The following is a 19,166-nucleotide window of genomic DNA, read 5'->3' as shown; positions in this document are numbered from 1 at the left end:
CTGTCTTGGAATTTACATTGCTATTTTAACCTAGAGCAAAGCTTCTGATAGGTGGCACATAACTAAAACAGTACTGTAATGAGTGACCCAAAATAGCCCAATTGGAGTCTATTTGTTTTTGTTGTGTTCTTGTTCTAAAAGAAAGCAATCTTGATATGTTTTTGTGCCTTCCTTCTGCAAGGTGGTTATAGAAATGCTGTGATTCATCATTTTCTCTTCTGAACTAAACAGTTGAATATAGAGCAGGGTTATCCCACCTTGACAACTTTAAGACTTGAGGACTGGTGAATTCTGGGAGTTGAAGTCCTCAAGTCTTCAAGTCGCCATGGTGGAACACCCCTGTTTTAGAGGATTAAAGAGTGTCCATCTGTTCCATAAGTGTTGCTTGGAAAGACAAAATAGCCAGGAATTAGTGGATGGCTTGGTCTTTTGTCTCATCATTGACAGCTGACAAAAATGCTGATGGGGTGACAATGAAGAAAACATCTGCTCCCCTGCTGGATGGAACAACATACCCGTATATACTCGAGTATAGGCCGACCCGAATATAAGCCGAGGCACCTAATTTTACCACAAAAAACTGGAAAAGTTATTGACTCGAGTATAAGCCTAGGGTGGGAAATGCAGCAGCTACCGGTAAATTTCAAAAATAAAAATAGATACCAATAATGTTTTTGAATATTTATTTCAAAGAAAAACAGTAAACTAGCGGTGTATTCAATGAAATACTTCACTCACCTCATGATGCTGATGTCCCGCTGTGATGATGATGTCCCGTGCAGCCGCGGGAGCGATGTCCCGCCTCCTATGACACACGGCACAGTGATTCCTATCATTGGATCACTGTACCAGAGGAGGTGGGACATCGCTATGTGGCTGCTTGCCATAACAAGGAGGAGGTGGGACATCGTTGCAGAGCGGCAGGAGGGGGAGGAAGGGGAATCGTAAGACAGCCCTGCATTACATTAGAACGTGAGGAGGGGGGATGGTGCGGTGCGCGCTGCGCGGCAAACTGACACAGAGGGAGGGGAAACTCACAGGGGCACTGGGCCATTCACGAGTGTCACCCAGCGGCATGGCCCCGCCCCTTTTTCTCCTCCATTTCGGGCAAATTTTTCACTGACTCGAGTATAAGCCGAGGCGGCTTTTTTCAGCCCAAAAAGTGGGCTGAAAAACTAGGCTTATACTCGAGTATATACAGTAAACAACGGGCAAACCTTATTATTTTCTTTAATTGAATCTTATTAATGAAATAATAAGTATCCTTTCCTAGATGCTTATCAGTAATTTAACTTACAGATACTTGAGGCAATGTATTTATATACAGTATGTAAAATAATATTTCTACTCTGCTGCATACAATGCAGGCATCCATCGGCTGGAGTTAATACCAGACAGTCTAAACAAGTAGAGGAAAACAGCAGAAGTGATTTCAGTTTGTGCAACTGTTTATAAAAGACAGATGCGGAAAGTTTAATATTAATTAAGCACATCCTATGTGATGTGTGAGAGGAAAAAAACATTGCGTTTAGCATTGCTAGTGTATTTGCTTCACTGAAAATCACATTGCATGTTTCCTGTTGTATAGATCTGTATAGCTTCAAAGCCGGGTATTTTAAGAGGAACTCTATACATAGACACATGTGTGTATATTTTGGTTCAAAGGGAGGCCACAATGGTTATAGAAAATGGCATTTTTCTTTATAAGAATCTGAAGTCTCATGTTGGGACTGAGAAATGGTGGGTGGGCAAAGACCTTTTAAGGAATTTAATATCTGAATAAATTTGAATCTGAAGTTCCTTTTTGCTTTTCTTTTCTTTTCCCATACTGCCCATCATGACTCTTTCACATTATTTCTCCATATGGCTGAGTTGAATATGAACCGCGTAGTACAGTGGTTTTTCAGCCTTGGGCGATGGTGGTGGTGGCTGTTACGTAACACTTATACAACATGAAATCACAGCTGCCAATTCTTTAGTTGGCTTTCATTTACATGGAGTTTTTCCCAAGAACCTAGGAGGTCGTAATGTATCGGCATAGTAGATTCAAGCATTGTGGCATTTTGTAATTGACAAATGAAAATGTTGTCGATGTACAGATTTTCAAAGTGCTAGCCAAGGCTTTTTAGTATGGCGCCCAATGTGTCAATAACCACCACAGCCAATTTATGCCATAATCTTTCAATTTCAGTTTTCAGGCCTTGATACTTTGTGATCTTCTCCATTTCTTTGTCTTCATTTCTACTATTCCATGGTAATGCCACACCACTTATCTACACTTTCTTCTTTTCAGCCACAGTTAAATCTGGTGTATTATGCACCAGGATTGTCTTAAGTTTGTATTTGTAATTATTCATTTCTTACAGCTGTGACCTAAAGCTTATACCGTACCAGGGCTTCCAAACAACTAGGTTCATTTCCCATATCCATTTGCTCTTCACAGAATTAAAAAAATATGCTTTGCCTTTTTTTTACTGCAAATGTATTCACAGTTATATAATATGTGAAAATCTGTGCTTACTTTCATTTACTAGTTGTTAGTATTGCTTTCATTGAGGAGTAGTATCCTTGCCTTGTTGCTGGCATAAAACTACAGTGGTACCATGGTACTCAACTGCTTTGAAACTCATCAAATTTGATACTCGACACAGATTTTGTCCTGATATTCATCGTTTGTTTGGTACTCACAAAACTAAAAGGTTAGTTGCCTTGTGATTCATTACATTATTCTTTATGGGAAACATTTGTTTGGTACTCATTGTTTTTTGTCATCGTATGTCCCAGAACCAATTACCGTATTTTTCAGAGTATGATACACCTTTTTCCCTCAAAAAAGAGGCTGAAAATCTGGGTGCGTCTTATACACTGAATACAGCATTTTTTGCCTCCTGAAATCCCGCCCCTTCACCAAAATGGCTATGCATAGCCTTTAGGAGACTTATAGAATGCTCCTGGGGGCTGGGGAGGGCAAAAATGAGCGAAAAACAGACCAGCTTTTGCCCCCAGCCCCCAGGAGCACTCTTCAAGCCTCCTAAAGGCTATGCATGCCTTTTTTTTTTTTTTTTTGACATAAAAACAGGCCCGTTTTCGCGAAAAACAGCCCCTTTTTGGGAGGTCTGCAAAGTGCAAAAAGTTTTTTAAAAATTTGCCTCTTCAAAATCTTGGTGCGTCTTATACTCCAAAAAATATGGTAATGATGAGTGCTGAGGAACCATTGTAATTTTATTCATGGCTTTTGAAGATGTCATATTTTATTGGATAGGGCATGCAGATCAAGTGGCAAGTAGGGATTCACAAATTGCGAGTTCATAAATGGGAGCATATAGTTGTCATCTGAAGAAAACAACTTTCAGCTTTGGGTTAATTTTTAAACGGAGGATGGACATTCACCAATACATATTTTCCTATTATTTTCAGTGCAAGGTAGGCACACAGCATGCCTGTATACTGGCTTGAAGGTGGGGGGAGAGGAAAATGACATATCTAGAAGAAGAATTAAGGAAAACAGATGACTCTTAATTAAAAGAATTTGTCAGCACTCCAGAAGTTTATTTCAAAATTTATTGCCAAGCTTTCAGAGTCCCTCCATATTTTGCTTCCCGTGACATATTTCAAGGAAACCAGAGTGTGCTGTTTTTAAACTTGATTATAGGTTGAATACTGCCAAGTAATTATCTGTCCAGAAATTGCTTTTCTTTCTCTTTTTTCCCTCCTTTTTTTCTTTACAAGTATGCATGAGAGGAAAGCTTGCTCAGAGTTGCTAGTATAATTAACCATTTCAGGCTGGCCAAGTTTCTACCTAATAAACTTTAGATTTCACTTATAGTACCTGCTTGTGGATTCTATAACTGTCTGTACATTTCAGTCTGGCTTCAAAACTTGTTGAAATTCTGACCACTTCTTTACTTTTATTGTGAGTAGGCCCTAAATTACGTTTAAATGCATTTTAAAATGTGGTAGCTTTGTTGCTCTAGTAACTTATTAAAATGATGTAATTGATTATCAGTTATTAAATAGATATAAATTATGTAATTAATTACAAAAATAAATAACTCAGTGTAGCAACATACTGTTAAATTGCAGCTGTTAACTGAGAATTCGAGCTCAAATAAAAAGGAATTCAGTTGACCAATTCAACAAAGTTGTATTGAAGATAGAGAGACATGATGGAGAAAATTTGCAGACTTGCCTATAGGATGAAACAAGTTGGCCCTTTAAAAAAGGGCTCTGCTACATTGAACCAATGTGGGTCATTGCCGCAAAATGAACAGTGGAGAAGAACAGGAAATAATGACAACCAGAAGAACAATGGAGCATGACAAAACTGATGGACAGGAGAGCAGTGGGTCATAGAAAACAATGGAACTTGCTGACAGAGTTGATGAGGGTTAGAGTGGTACCTGAGCAGCCTATCCTGAGTTGCTGCACAGTTGTCAGTGGAAGTCAAAGATGTTGACAGAAAAGAATCAGGGAGTTGGAAGTCAACTGGGAGCCCATGGTACCAACCACTGATTGAGGAGGTCCAGGATGCTAATTGTGAAATCAGAGCAGGCTGAAGACCTAGAAACAGTCAACAGCTCACAGTAGATGGTAAAAAGAGCAGGAATCTCCCAAGCACCACGCCCTCTACTCCCCAGAAAGCCAAGTCATGAGTCTCTCCCAGGACAACAGTTGAGTGGTGACTCTAACAAGCAGCAGCAATTTTCTTCCAGAAAGATTCCTTCCACATCCTGAAAGCTGGATGCTCTGTTTATTGGACCATTCAGTGTAATAGTAAGGATCACTGCTGTGGTCTTTCATATTCAGCTGCCAGACACACTGAAAACACATCCAGTTTCCTATCAGTTCCTCCTGGTCCTGCAATTTTCTTTTTGTCCTTTGTGCATAGCTGTGTAAGAACGTTTGGTGCTGGAATATTGGAAGGAGTCTTTGATGCCTAAGCTAGCTGGCTAGCTACCCTGTCAGCTTCTGCACCTGCTAGCGGTCCTAAATGAAGGAGGGCATTGTTTGAGGAGAGATGAAGGGGGCACATTGCACAAATGGGAGAGGACCTGTTCCCCTTGAAGATGTGAGAGAGAATTCTGTGAATTTCTGGCAGAGAGACAGAAGAAACCCCTTTCCTGCTCTCCTTAATCAGGAAATAGAGGGAAAGAAGCCTGAAAAAGGAAGTCATAATATGAGGAAGTGCTTTGTCTGATTTTTTTTTAATTAAATAAATGGAAGTGCAAGAAATGGCGTGATGTTCTCCAGCTACCCACAACCTGAAAGAGAAAGGAAGCACTTGACATGTCCAAGTCAGACTCCCTTTCTGACCTGCTTTCCATTGTTTCTGAGTTTCTGGCTCCTGGTGTCCCCCTATCTAGGGGGGTGATCACTGTTTTTTGACTCCGAACGTGGATTATTTGAGCTCCGCCAGACCCGCCTTTGGAATTTATGACCAACATCCCTGGCCATCTCTCTTCAGATAGCCCCTCTCTCTGCTGCAGGACGCAGGCAAAACTTCACTCTGCTGCAAACATACTCTTGCCAGATTTACAACCTCCAGTGTATGTGTTATCTCTGTTTATGCTACCTTGTTGAATTGATTTACAGTTAAGCTAATAAAAGTTCTGAGAACCGGTATGCTTTTCTTTCTTGCCTGTTCTCAGCTGGACACACAGGAGGAAGCAGCCCAGAGCTTAACCTGTGCTCTGAAGCATAGATTTCTGACTCTTTTTTTGCACTGCAACAGGGATCATTTGTTCATCTCGAGGCTTCATTCTTGTCTGCAGTAAAGATGCTAATCTAGCTAAGTTGTGTCTGGGAGTCTTCTGCCAAGCCCAGCTGAGACCTGAATTAAGTGTCTGATTTATTACCCAAAACTGGGTGTGAAGCCTGAGATGAAAAGGGGCAGCTCAGGGTTTCTATTGATTCGGAAAGTACAAATCAGATAATATTCACTGAACTAATTTTTCCTTGTGATTTAAAATATGGTCCTTCCTCTTTTTCTTTTTCTTTTTTTGCCACACCCTCATGATCTACTATCTTGGCCTAATAAATTGTTCTCTCATTTCTCGTCACCAAGAGTTTTTCTGTTTTGTTTCATGTACCTCAAAATTGAATCCCTTCCGTATATTAAGAGGAGGGTGTAATGGTGCCAGTGTTTTCCATTGCTCCTTGAATTTATTCTGCATTTTACTTTTAGAGAAATCTATAGCTTCTCTCTCCTGAATCAGTTCTGTTTGCCAACAATGATTTTTTTTTCAAGAGGCAATAGGAAATGAAAGTATTGCTATATTAACTGAAATGATACAGCATATTTCCAGGTGTAAGGACTTCATTCAAATGTGCCTCCCTGATTATGTGTATCTGATATTCCATCTCAGATTTTAAAAAAACAAATTTCTGATGCCCTAATGTGCACTGATAACATACCACAATTACTAATCTTTTGAGAACATCATAACAACAACAGAAATAGTGAAAGGGAGAATGGAAGAAGACAACAGAGCTCATAAGCATCTCTCTCTCCAAGAATCTCAGCTACAGCGTTACAAATTGGATTTTGAGCTCCAAGCACTCTTTCCCATTGATTTTCATACAACTGAAATTGCAGGTAGGTAGGTAGGATAGAAGATGGATGGATACTTAGATAGATACATAGATGATGGATCGACTTAACCATAATGGACCCCAATATTTTGGTCATAAATTATTGTGATCATAAGTCAAGGCATCATGTGACTGACTCAATTTGAAAATCATTTACAATGGTCATAAATAACATTAATAACACAGTTATTAAGCAAATTGAGCATATCCAATGGATGGGTTTTGCCATTTTCTACTGGAAAGTGATGAAAAACCCCATCATAAATCATGGGCACGTGATCACGGGTTACTACAGTGTTTCTAAATAAAACTTTGGTTTCACTTGGTACACTGTACACTTGAGTTTTGAGTTTCTGGCTCATTTATTTTAGACATCAGAAGCTTTAAAAATTGTTAATTTGATTTTTCATGTAACCAAATGCAACAAATAAGAGAGGCTGATGTTAGGTAGGAAAGAAAGGGTTTAGTTCAGAGGTGGGTTTCTGCCGGTTGGCCCCAGATCGGGCACGGGAAGCTCCGCCCAGATGCTTCTGCACATGCGTGCACAAGCGTACCGGTAGTAAAATAAATTGAAACCCACCTCTGGTTTAGTTGAATAGTAAGGACAGAGAGCAGAGTATCACTTGCAAAGTGAGATATGCTTCATCTTTTTCTAGCAATATTTGAATGCTTACCACAAACTGCTCTTAATGTTATAATATTGAATAGAGTTGCAAAGATAGAAAGAAATTGTCAAAAAGTGAAACAATTGTCTTCCATTTTCCAGGTTTAACCCAGTGAAATTATAGAATAAATGGGAAGCATGGAAAACACAGAAAAAAAGAATAGAGACACATTCATCTTTCATGAAAACAAAATCATCTGCTTTATGAGACAATGTTGATACGAACCTGATTTCTTTAGCTCTAACAAAAAGCAATCATTACTCTGCAGAATTTCAGAATAAGTAATGGCATTATATTTTCCACCTCTTTTGAAGAATTGAGGTTTTTCCTGCAGCCACGGTCAGCCATTCACAATTCATAGCTCTTCAATGTTTGCCAGCAATTGCAATATTTTAAATGTGATGACATAGCTGCAAAATTCAGATGTATTGTGTTTGTAATCTAGCAGTCCTCCTATTTGTTCCAACCCAATGAAACCTTGGCAAGAATTTACACTATGCAAAGGGAGTCCAATAGCAAGATCACTCTCTGAAAGCATACTAGAACTAAATGTGGTCTGCAAGGTTAAGCCAGCAAAAGCAATGTAGAATTCAAAAATAGGTTGTATCAAACCAGGAGCTATGGAAAAATAAAATGAGAAAAAAAATATATCACAGTGCATCTCTATGGGAGAAACAGTTGGGCAACAGATCAGAATATTGCTGGCTGTTTCATTCAAAATTCTGCTCCATCATTGTCATTAACAAATCTACACATAATTCAGAACTCTAAATTGGGGGATTTTTTTAATAACCTCAAACAAATATAATGATGTTGAAGTCAATTTTTCCCCTTGCTCTCTTTTACACAAATGAAAAAAAATTACAACCAGGTTTTTTTTTTTTGGCTTCTAGTTATTTTTTTTTAGCAAATTAATCCAGATGAGCACTTTAAATATGATTCCTATTCATTTATAGTAGCTTTTTAAAAAAAATAATGCAGAAATTTGAGTTCTAGACTCCCCATAAAATGTCTCCTTCAAGTACAACTTTATGACTTTATGGATATGTCCGTTTAATTTTATAACTATACAAAAGTGGTTTGTAATTGTCTTGGGGGGGGTTGTTGGGGGGGTTGTTGTTTTTCTTACTTCCCAACCTAGCCTATAACCCCCAAAATCCCTGGAGGGGTCTCATTCAAGAGGCCCAACCTGTATAGCTTCCAAGCCAAGACAAGGTCAGTCACTTGATGAGAGAAATATTTATTGGTAGCCCATAAAATGGTTCTCAACTTCCTTCATTTATAAGGAGTGGCCTATTAAAGTTAGAGATAGAATTTACCAGACAGTCTTGATCTGATAAGTATACAATCTGGAAATCATACCTGCTGTTTTTAAAATACCCTTTAAGGTTCCTATTAATCATACTTGTCAGGTGGGAAAATGTGGATAAAATCTTATTTAAAGCTTACATTGGGGCGCTATTATCCTATTGATATTTCTAACATTCAGTAAACATCTTCAGAGATTAAGAGTTTGAAAGTTGGACTCATATTTGATCATTGTGAACACTTAAGTGACGAGCTATATCTAGTCTGTGAAATTGTGGGAAAGAGAATCCTGTCATAAGAGAAACTAGTGGTACACAGTTTCCTCAATTTACGACCAATTGAGCCCAAAATTTCTGTTCCTAAGCAAGACAGTTGTTAATTGAATTTTGCCCTTTATGACCTTTCTTGCCACCATTGTTAAGTGATTCACTACAGTTGTTAAGTTAGTAACACGCTTGTTAAGTGAATCTGGCTTTCCCATTGACTTTGTTTGTCCGAACGTCCTAAAAGGTGACCCCACAACTCTGCATCTGTTGTAAATATGAGTCAGTTACCAAGCATCTGAATTTTGATCACATTACCATGAGGATGCTGCAACAGCTGTGTGAAAAACAGTCGTAGGTCACTTTTCTCAGTGCCTTTTTAAGTTTGAACTAAACGACTCATTCATTCTAAGCCCTCCTTGTTCAGGTGACCTAAAGGAGAACTTTTTTTTAAGGGACTAGAAAGAATTGAAGAAGATACACTCTGCAAAGTTTTTCTGACTGTTTAACCCCTAACACTCCTCGGTGTGTGTGTTCTGTTAAGATACAGCCTGTTGTGCCTTAAAATGGCTTCTCCTGTACAGCACAGTGGAGTTGCCATGGTAATGGCTCCCTCAGGTAAGGGGGAAAATCCAACATAAGAAATTATGTTTGGTCCAGACATTTTCAACAAAATCAGGGCTTTTCCTGTCTAATACAGGATTAGAATAAATAAATAGCTGGGCAACACTGGGTTATCAGCTTGTTGTCCAATTTTAAAGCCATGTAGGTGTTTTCAGTTTCAATTTAATGCTACTGGTTTGTTTTTTGTTTTTGTTTTTTTGCTTTGTCATTTATTTATTACTCTCTTGTTACAGTTGCTTTTATTACATTTTTATTTGTCTTCCAAAGCAGATTAAACTGAGATTAAACCCTCCCTTAAAATAAGGGAGGAGAAATAGAAGGAAATTAATTTTTCAAGGCAAGATTATTATGCATAGTAGGGAAGTTTAAAGAAGTATAGAGCGGTATATAAGCCTTAAGTTCTATTGCTATTGCTATTTCTTCAAACAAAATCTTAATACAATAGTAATAGATAGATGGAGCTACTAAACAGATGACGTTTTGATCATGGTCATGCTTGGAAATGATAGAATAGAATAGAATAGAATAGAATAGAATAGAATTCTTTATTGGCCAAGTGTGATTAGAAAGTGAGGTTAGTGTCCTTCAAAAACTAATCCCACCCTTTATCTCTGCTCAACCCTACAGAAACCTTTGTCCCACAAAGTCCTCAGTTGTCCAGAGCACATGTGAGTGATTTCCCATCACCATCTTATCTAGAGAGGTCCCAAGGACCTGATCTTCTCACAGGTTCCTTGGTCTCTACTGCAGTCATTGGCCCTGCTTTCATGGAGCCATCTTTAGTTTGCCATACCTCTTCCAGAAGCTTCTGAAAAACATTTTCTTTAAACATGATTATTTGTCATCAGTACCTTATTTGTTTTTTTGTTTTTTTAAAACATGAGAATTTTTGTTATAGAGGATTAGAAAAGAGACACGAAATAATATTTCTGAATAGAATAGAATTTTTTATTGGCCAAGTGTGATTGGAATTTGTCTCTGGTGCAGATGCCCTCCGTATACATAAAGAAAAATAAAATAGAATACATTCATCAAGAATCATAAGGTACAACACTTAAGGATAGTCATAGGTTACTAATAAGCAATCAGGAAACAATCAATATAAGTATAAATCGTAAGATTATAAGCAACACAGTTACAGTCCTGCAGTCATAAGTGGGAGGAGATGGGGGATAGAAGTGATGAGAAGATCAATAGTAATAGTAATGCAGCCTTAGTGAATGGTTTGACAGTGGTGAGGGAATTATTTGTTTAGCAGAGTGATGGTGTTCAGGGGGGAAAACTGCCCTTGTGTCTAGTTGTCTTGATGTGCAGTGCTGTATAGAATCGTTTTGAGGGTAGCAATTGAAACAATTTATGTCCAGGATGTGAGGGGTCTGTAAATATTTTCACGGCTCTCTTTTTGACTCGTGCAGTATACAGGTCCTCAATGGAAGGCAGGTTGATAGTAATTGTTTTTTCTGCAGTTCTAATTATCCTCTGAAGTCTGTGTCTGTCTTGTTGGGTTGCAGAACCAAACCAGACAATTATAGAGGTGAAGATGACAGACTTAATAATTCCTCTGTAGAACTGAATCAGCAGCTCCTTGGGCAGTTTGAGCTTCCTGAGTTGGCGCAGAAGGAACATTCTTTGTTGTGCTTTTTTGATGATGTTTTTGATGTTAGGTGTTCAGTTTAGGCCTTGAGATATGATAGAACCTAGATAGAACCTAGAAATTTGAAGGTCTTTACTGTTGATACTGTGTTGTCTAGTATTGTAAAAGGTGGTAGTATGATAGGCTTTCTCCTAAAGTCTACCACCTTTTTTATTGTAAGATAAATCAAGAGCATTACCTGAGAAATGGAAACCTGAGGAATACTAATTAAAGTGAAGCATTCATTATGTAAAGAAATTAAACATTCCAATACGTTTTAGAATGGGAATTATAGTTAAAGATTTCTTGCTTTTCCATTGTCATTTCCCGTCATGCAGCACTCAGAATTTGTTTTAAAAACTCCCTGCTTACAGAGAAATTTTAAGAGATTCATTGCTATAGAGGGACATGAGGACATGGCAGGTATATCTCTTGCTATGACCTCATGCCCCCATTTCCTTCCATAGAATGAAGCTTTTAAAAAAAACCTCTAATTTTCTTGGGTATAACATAAGGAAGGAAGGAATAAACTTTTTTTTCCTGTAATTGGGAGTTAAAAGTATGGAGTATTTGTATGTCTAACTCCCAATTACCAGAAAAGCTTTGATGTGTAAGCTATTTTTAAAGTAAATAGCCACAACACCTTATAGCTACACTGTACAGTTAGTGCTGGGGGCTAAGATAGAATGACTGGTTTAACTTCCACGGGTGTTTTCAGACAAAATTAACAGCACCTTTGCTCATTTTGTTTGAATGAACTTTTATCTCCAAAACAAATTAGAGTTGGTCTTGCATGGGCCATATTTGGACTTTATATATGCCTTTCAGATATTTTATAGTTTAAAAGCAAAACAACAGTTTCCAACATATGTTAAGGTGGGCTTGTAATGGTGGAAGAAGAGTAGAGGGTCCCTTCATAGTGTCTTTGTAATGTAAATATCCTATAGAGAGGTCTAGGTTTTCAGGGCTAACAAGTATTTTCTTCTTTGTAAACTTCTACCTTTGTCTTATTGCACTCCAACAGAGCACTTCATGTTGCCCACAATTTGAGAATGGATTTAAGAACTTGTTACTTATTAGAGATGCATAGGTACAAAATGATGCTTGCGTTCAGAAAATAGGTATTGAAGTCACTGATGAATTGAAGGCTACACTATGGCTAACAGTTACTCATTCCTGTTTATTTCATGTATATCTTTCCAAATTCCGGTCCAATTAAAATAAGGTATTCTTTTAAAAAAGGAAGAAGAGTCTTATATGAATATAACAGTTTGTGTTTAATGCAGTTTATACCTGAATATGACAAAGCCTTGTTACGGATGATTGAAGTGAAGGATAATAGTTGCATTCTACTAAGAGATAATAAACATGTAATTGCCATTATCTCTAGACTGTACTTTTGATCATGACATCAACTTTCTCCCTGTTCTTTTTTAAACCATTTTTTACTTTCAATGACATCTTATGTACTCAGATATTAAAGGTCCTTCATTTTATCCATTAAACTATTGATCCTCATGCTTTTTTATAAATAGTGACTACAACCAGTCTACTTTAGGGTGCTGCTTTGGGGGTCCCTAGTATGGAATGAAATTATTAAGGCACTGAACCTCAACAATATTTTACTGTTGCAGAAAAGTTAATGGGGGAAAAACCTAGCTGTGTGCTGAAAGGGATTTCTTCATTTTGACAGTTACATATTTTGTGAGCAGCAACATCAGTGATTCTGTTTGGTGTGTTGTTTGCTCATGTGTGAACTTCTTTATGCTTCCCATGTCAGGAACCCAGACATTATTTGTAACAATTTCTTCCTGTTGCTTTCCTGTTCTGCCAGAACAGGCAAGATTTTTTCTCTCTCTAATGTAGTGTTAGGATCTCTCTGGGGTACTTTAACTAAATAAAAGTTCACTGTCCATAAGCCATCAGTCTTCCTCTGTCCCCCATTCACCCTTCCCATCACCCGCCCACCTTCAAACTAATCAATGCTTTGAAATGTTTAGTAAGAAAACAGGTTCTGTTTTGACAGACAGCAATTACAGCAGCTGGCTGAAGGCAGATTTTACAGCTCTTTAGGGGATCCCTTATGAATAGTAACTGAAGGTGATGTACTTTTATACAATCAGGCTTTGAGACAAAAAAAAGAGTGTCTCTCAGTGGTTGCCTATCGACACTGGGAGAAGAACTAGAACAATCACAGAGTAACCTCAGACTGCCTCTGTAGTAGAATAGAACAGAATAACAGAGTTGGAAGGAACCTTGGAGGTCTTCTAGTCCAACCCCCTGCTTAAGCAGGAAACCCTACACCACTTCAGATGTCTGTGATATGAGGCAGCCTACCCTCCACCAAGTAGCTGCCCCTCTCAGTTGAACCAATTTTATTTCCATAAGTACCTTCTTGATTCCCCAAGATAAAAATGTAACTGAGGTTATGTACACAACAGCTGTCGTTAATCTTTATTGTGGCAACAACTTGTTTGCTCAGGTGACCTGTGGGTTCCAGCATTTACCATCCATTTGCTCTCCACAATTATTGGAAGAAACTGTTAGTCGTGACACCTAAAACAATCCCAATATGTAAAAGGAGTGCAACGAGCCACCAAACACCAGGAATAATCCCTCTTGAGCTTACTGGTTGTGTAAATACTAGCTCATTCCTCTCTCACACACAGGTTGACAGGGAATATGGCACTTGTAATTAAAACTTCTCAGTCTGATTTTATTTTAGTTCTATTTCTTGAAATCGTTTTTGAAAAATTCAGTGATTAAAACTTTCTCTCTTTGTCTTTAAAAAAAAAAACCCTCTCTTGTCATGGTGTTTATAGACTCTTAATCTTTATTGACCCCCAGAATTTAATTCTTGAATATGTTACTCTGTTTTTCAGTTAACCTCTTAACCTGTCTCCAGGGGGGGAAAATCAGCATGATCTCTGTTAAAGCATGCCTCATTCTCCTGTGAACTTGCAGGAAAGAGAAAAATTTCTGTTGGTCCTTTGAGAATACTTCTGCAATCAGATGAAAAAGCAATTATCTTTCTAAGAAACACTGGCACCACATGAAATGTATTAAGGTTGAATCCTTAGAGTCCTTGTAATAAAGTTTGGCTGTCATGCTACAACAAACTTAATGTGTTCTTGTGCTGTATGTTGTTTCTTTTTGGTAGATTGAGAAAATTTATTCAATCTTTAATGCTAATTTCACAAAAAATTATAAATACTGTATACCCTAATCCTGGAAACATTTTTTTTGTTTTAGGATTTTAGTAAATGAGCACAACTCAAACTAATGGAAGGCTGAAATAAATATTACGTTTTAAACACATTGATGCATTTCAATTACCCTAGTCCATAATGATGAGTTTCATTTTCGGTCTAGGAAGGCATCAGTCCTAGCTACAAGAACCCTGTAAATAGCATTTGAGCTGCAAAGAAGGTTTTGGGGGTGTAGTATTTGTATTAGTATTTTCTACTTTCTAAATTATCCCACTTTGATCAGTACTTACAATTTACCACATCTTAACTGAGATCTTGAGATCCTAACTGATCTGAGAAAAGGGATGTGGTGGCTTAGCGGGTAAGACGCTGAGCTTGTCAATCAGAAAGATCAGCAGTTCAGTGGTTCGAATTCCTAGCGCCGCGTAAGCTCCCATTAACTTGTCCCAGCTTCTGCCAACCTAGCAGTTCAAAAGCATGTTAAAAATGCAAATAGAAAAATAGGAACCACCTTTGGTGGGAAGGTAACAGCGGTCCGTGCGCCTTCAACGTTTAGTCATACCAGCCACATGACCACGGAAATGTCTTTGCACTGGCTCTTCAGCTTTGAAACGGAGATGAGCACTGCCCTCTAGAGTCAGGAATGAATAGCATATATGTGCAAGGGGAACTTTTACGTTTAACTGAGATCTTTACAACTTTATAACAAACTATTTAAATGCTTTTAACTTATATTTAGCTTATAGGAATCTCTCTCTCTCTCTCTCTCTCTCTCTCTCTCACACACACACACACACACACACACACACAGAGAGACAGAGACAGAGAGAAATGAAAATCTCTAACCCTTTCTAATAAATTATCACATTTACTTACATATTGCACATAAATGTAGTCCTCTTTATTGCATACACACATGTGTGTGCACGCATGCATAACCATGCACTCACAGAGAGAGACAGGGCTGGAGTGACTATTTACCGTATATCCTTTAGGTGAGAATAGTGAAGTATGTCCTTATGAAAATACATGTTTTGTTCTGCACAGCAATCAAGAGCTTATCTTAAGAGTAAGAATATTCTCTTGTATTGATTTAACATTTTTAAAACAGTTTTAAAAAGTCAAGTTACTAGCAGCCAAAGTACAAATGTTTTGTGTCACAAATTTTCTGTACTGCTTTGATGATAGATTCAACATACAAGTATTCTTAATTTAATATTAAATGTTTGCCAGTCTACTTGATGGTTATATATAGTATTTTAAAAGTTAGCAGCTCTAGGATGCGAACACCAGTAACAAGTTGCACCAGTGTGGTTCAGATCTATTATTTCTCTTAAATAATCGCAAGGCTGTCCAGGTGTCCTAATGTAAAAGCTGTTCACTCAGACAGGAAATCGTATCTTGTTCTGAGGTTTATTTTGTAATAAAATCCATAGCCTGAGGAATGGAGCTGCTGGGCCATAAATCATTTTATGAGTGGACTTTTCTGACCTCAGGCCATTGAATTTTTTTCACGTCATTGCACTGTGGGAATAATAGAAATGTAACCAACACATGGTCTTGACCCTTGATGTATCTTTAAGTAAGAGACCAGTCTATAAAGTCATATCTGAGATGTCTTTGTAGTATTGGTTATACATTTGAGGGGACTCCCTCAGAGACCCTAGAGGGAGTTCAGACTTCATCAGTGTCCAGATAGTTTTTCCAGAAATGTGGACGTGATTCTTAAATAGTTTTGTTGAGCAGGAGGGACTTCTGCAGTGCTTCTGGAAATATTCAGGCATGATCTCCCTATGCTATATTGCATTTTTTAAAAATACAGGGAGTTTTAAGTTAAAAAATGAACTGAACACTTTTTTAAACGATAAAGTAAACAAGTATATGTAACCTGCTCTGAGTTTAACTGGATATAGCTTGTTTTAGGAAGCTGTCGATGTATGCATGTACATACAACTTTCTTGCATAAAAGAGATATCCAGGATATAGTCATATTTAAAGGGGCTGTCAGTTCTCTGAGAGAATCTCATTGCTATCATGAAATATCCCAATAGATTTATTTAGCAAATACTTCTGCTATAAACTCCAGTGAATGCTAAGCCAGTGGGGCTTATTGTTCCCTCAACATATCTCCACTTAAAGAGTCTTAAAAGACCATAACTTTAACTAGATGCAGCTTGATATTTTAAAGGGAACACAAAGCAGGAATCGGCATGAAATTATGAACAGGGCACAAGATACATTTGCATATTTGGAGCAGGGTGAGTGAAGTTAATCGGTTCTTTTCTTTCTTTCTTTCTTTTTCCAGACAAGAAGCCCTTCTAGCTGCCATTAGTGAAAAAGATGCCAACATTGCTCTCCTGGAGCTTTCGTCCTCTAAGAAAAAAACTCAAGAGGAAGTCGCTGGATTAAAACGTGAAAAAGACCGCTTGGTTCAGCAGCTGAAACAACAGGTACTTTTGCAGTGCTCTGAGGCTTTTAGCTTATCAGGAGCAAATGCTCTTGATTCCTGCTTCCTCCAGCACCTCTTTCTTCTAGAGCAGAATATCAACCTTAGACATTTTAAGGTGGGAGCTGGAAATCTGGGAGCTGAAGTCCACACATCTTAAAATGCCCACCGTTGAGAGACATTGCTCTAGATCAGTGTTTTTCAACCACTGTGCCGCGGCACACTAGTGTGCCGTGACATAGTGTAAGGTGTGCCGTGGGAAAAACACTTTATATATAGTCAATATAGGCACAGAGTTAAAATTTTTTAACATTTTCTAATGGTGGTGTGCCTCATGATTTTTTTCATGAAAAAAGTGTGCCTTTGCACAAAAAAGGTTGAAAAACACTGCTCTAGATGACTTATGCTTTTCAAATTTCTCAGAAAACGGAAACACCGCTACACTAGAGGTGGTATTCAGTAGGTATTCTGGCGAACCAGAGACGGAAATTGTGAGTAGTTCGGAGAACCGGTAAATACCACCTCTGACTGGCCCCGCCCCCATCTATTCTCTGCCTCCCAAGTCCCAGCTGATTGGGAGGATATGGGGATTTTGCCGCATCCTTCCCCTGGAGTGGGGAGGGAATGGAGATTTTACAGTATTCTTTCCCTGGAGTGGGGAGGGAATAGAGATTTTATAGTATCCTTCTCCTGCCACGCCCATCAAGCCATGCCACTCTCACCAAGCCACGTTCACAGAACCGGTAGTAAAAAAAATTGAATCCCACCACTGCACTACACCAAAGAACGAGGCGTTCTTTTTTCAGTCTCCACTATGCTTGTCAGAGAATTTACTCAGAAGGCTTTCCTGCTACTGGAGTGAGGACCAAAGATTGTTCACCTGCTTTCTTTTTTTTTCTTTTGCTCTGTTTTATATGGCTTATGCCCCTGAGCTCTAGTATGTTTGTGGTAGCTACCTTGGAAAAATGAACAGATTCTTATTAGTATTTTTATGGAAAGAAAGTAATACATGGTTGATGGATTAACATTCTTAATAAGGAGAAGTGTTTATCTTTTCTGCTTTTTGTGTTACCCAACAACCACACTGATTTTCCTGTGTGGTCCTTGCTTGTGGGTTGTTATACAGATATGGCTAATTGTGGAAGGGCCGTTTCAGTAAGTGTCCACTCGTTGTGAAATATACTTGGCAGAAAGAACCATTGGGAGCCTAATTGACTATGTTTAGATCCAACGTCCCTTTTTTCTTTTTAAGATTTGTAGTTTTCCTAAGCTTGTTCTTATGTTGTAGTTATAAGATATTTGATACTCTTGATTTTTTTGAAGACATTGTTTTCCCTTTGTTGTTGTTAATTAATTTTAGAACCCCTCTAGGTGCTCTTTGAAGATGAACTTTTGCCATTTTTCATGCATTATCTCCTAAAGAGGAAATATAATTGTCATCTCACAGTAACTACTACAATCCTTTCCCAAACCTTAGGTGGCTTATCTTCTCAGCTGGTTCATGATAGAATATAGATTGGGAAACTATTTCTTTATAGGTTCGAAGAATAAATGGGACTGCTTCAAGAATATAATGCGATTTAAGGAAGCCCAGATGCTTTGATGAGGATAAGATAGTATAGTCATAACTGAGCCCTACCTAGCAAACATGTGTCACAATATATTTCTGTTACGTCCTATGGCAATGTAAAGTATAATCTGCTGTTCTGCAGGTTAATAATGAGAGAAGCCGGTGCAAATTGATTTTCCTGTGATACCTTCAATAGATTAGGTTTCAAAAGTTTTGTATGCTCCCCCACCCCCTGAGTCACCTTGTTTGAGTTGGGCAGACTTATAAAATTAGTACAGAAAATACATGGATTAAAAATAAATCTTTAGGAAAAAAGCTGTGGTTTCCACCTTCAACGTTTTATTGACATTCAGAGAGCTCTTACAGCAGTAAGAAAGTCTAGGAAGAAATACCGTGTTTCCCCGAAAATACGACCTGTCCTGAAACTAAAGCCTTGCCACATTTTTCACATGGGCAAAAATATAAGCCCATCTCCAAAAATATACCCCCTGGACAACCTCCCCCCCCCCACCCGGCCAGGCAGAGCACCGCTCACCGACATAGCGGTATCCTGAAGGCACCAACCCGCAGGAACTGGGGGGGAGAAAGGCGCTCACATTGCTTGTCGCCTTCCGGATACCGCTAGGTTGGGGAGTGGCATTCTGCCTGGCCGGAGGGGGGAATTGCCAGGCAGCTGCTCCCTTGCAAACTGGCTCCCGAAGAGCCAGGCATAGCTTCAGGGCGAAACTGCCATGAGGTGACCACCCTCACAAGCAGCCGCCCGGCAAACCCCTCTCCAGCCGGGCAGAGCACCATTCACTGACCTAGGGGGTATCCCTAAGGTGCCAAGCCATGTGGCGCTCTGCCCGTTCCCCAGC

The 19,166-nt window shown here is 38.6% G+C and overlaps 1 protein-coding gene across 1 annotated transcript in view; it reads left to right on the top strand.

Annotated features, from left to right (window-relative positions):
* The window catches only part of LOC116511381 (ELKS/Rab6-interacting/CAST family member 1-like), a 92,000-nt gene that overhangs the window by 31,793 nt on the left and 41,041 nt on the right, over positions 1-19,166 (top strand). Inside the window, exon 4 of the mRNA XM_032221356.1 lies at positions 16,599-16,743. Within this exon, the coding sequence (XP_032077247.1) occupies positions 16,599-16,743 (145 nt within the window). The remainder of the gene's footprint in view (positions 1-16,598; positions 16,744-19,166) is intronic.

Source organism: Thamnophis elegans, chromosome 7 (genome assembly GCF_009769535.1).
Source record: "Thamnophis elegans isolate rThaEle1 chromosome 7, rThaEle1.pri, whole genome shotgun sequence".
Classification (NCBI taxonomy): Eukaryota; Metazoa; Chordata; class Lepidosauria; order Squamata; family Colubridae; genus Thamnophis; species Thamnophis elegans.
This window is presented reverse-complemented; position numbering and strand designations above follow the sequence as displayed.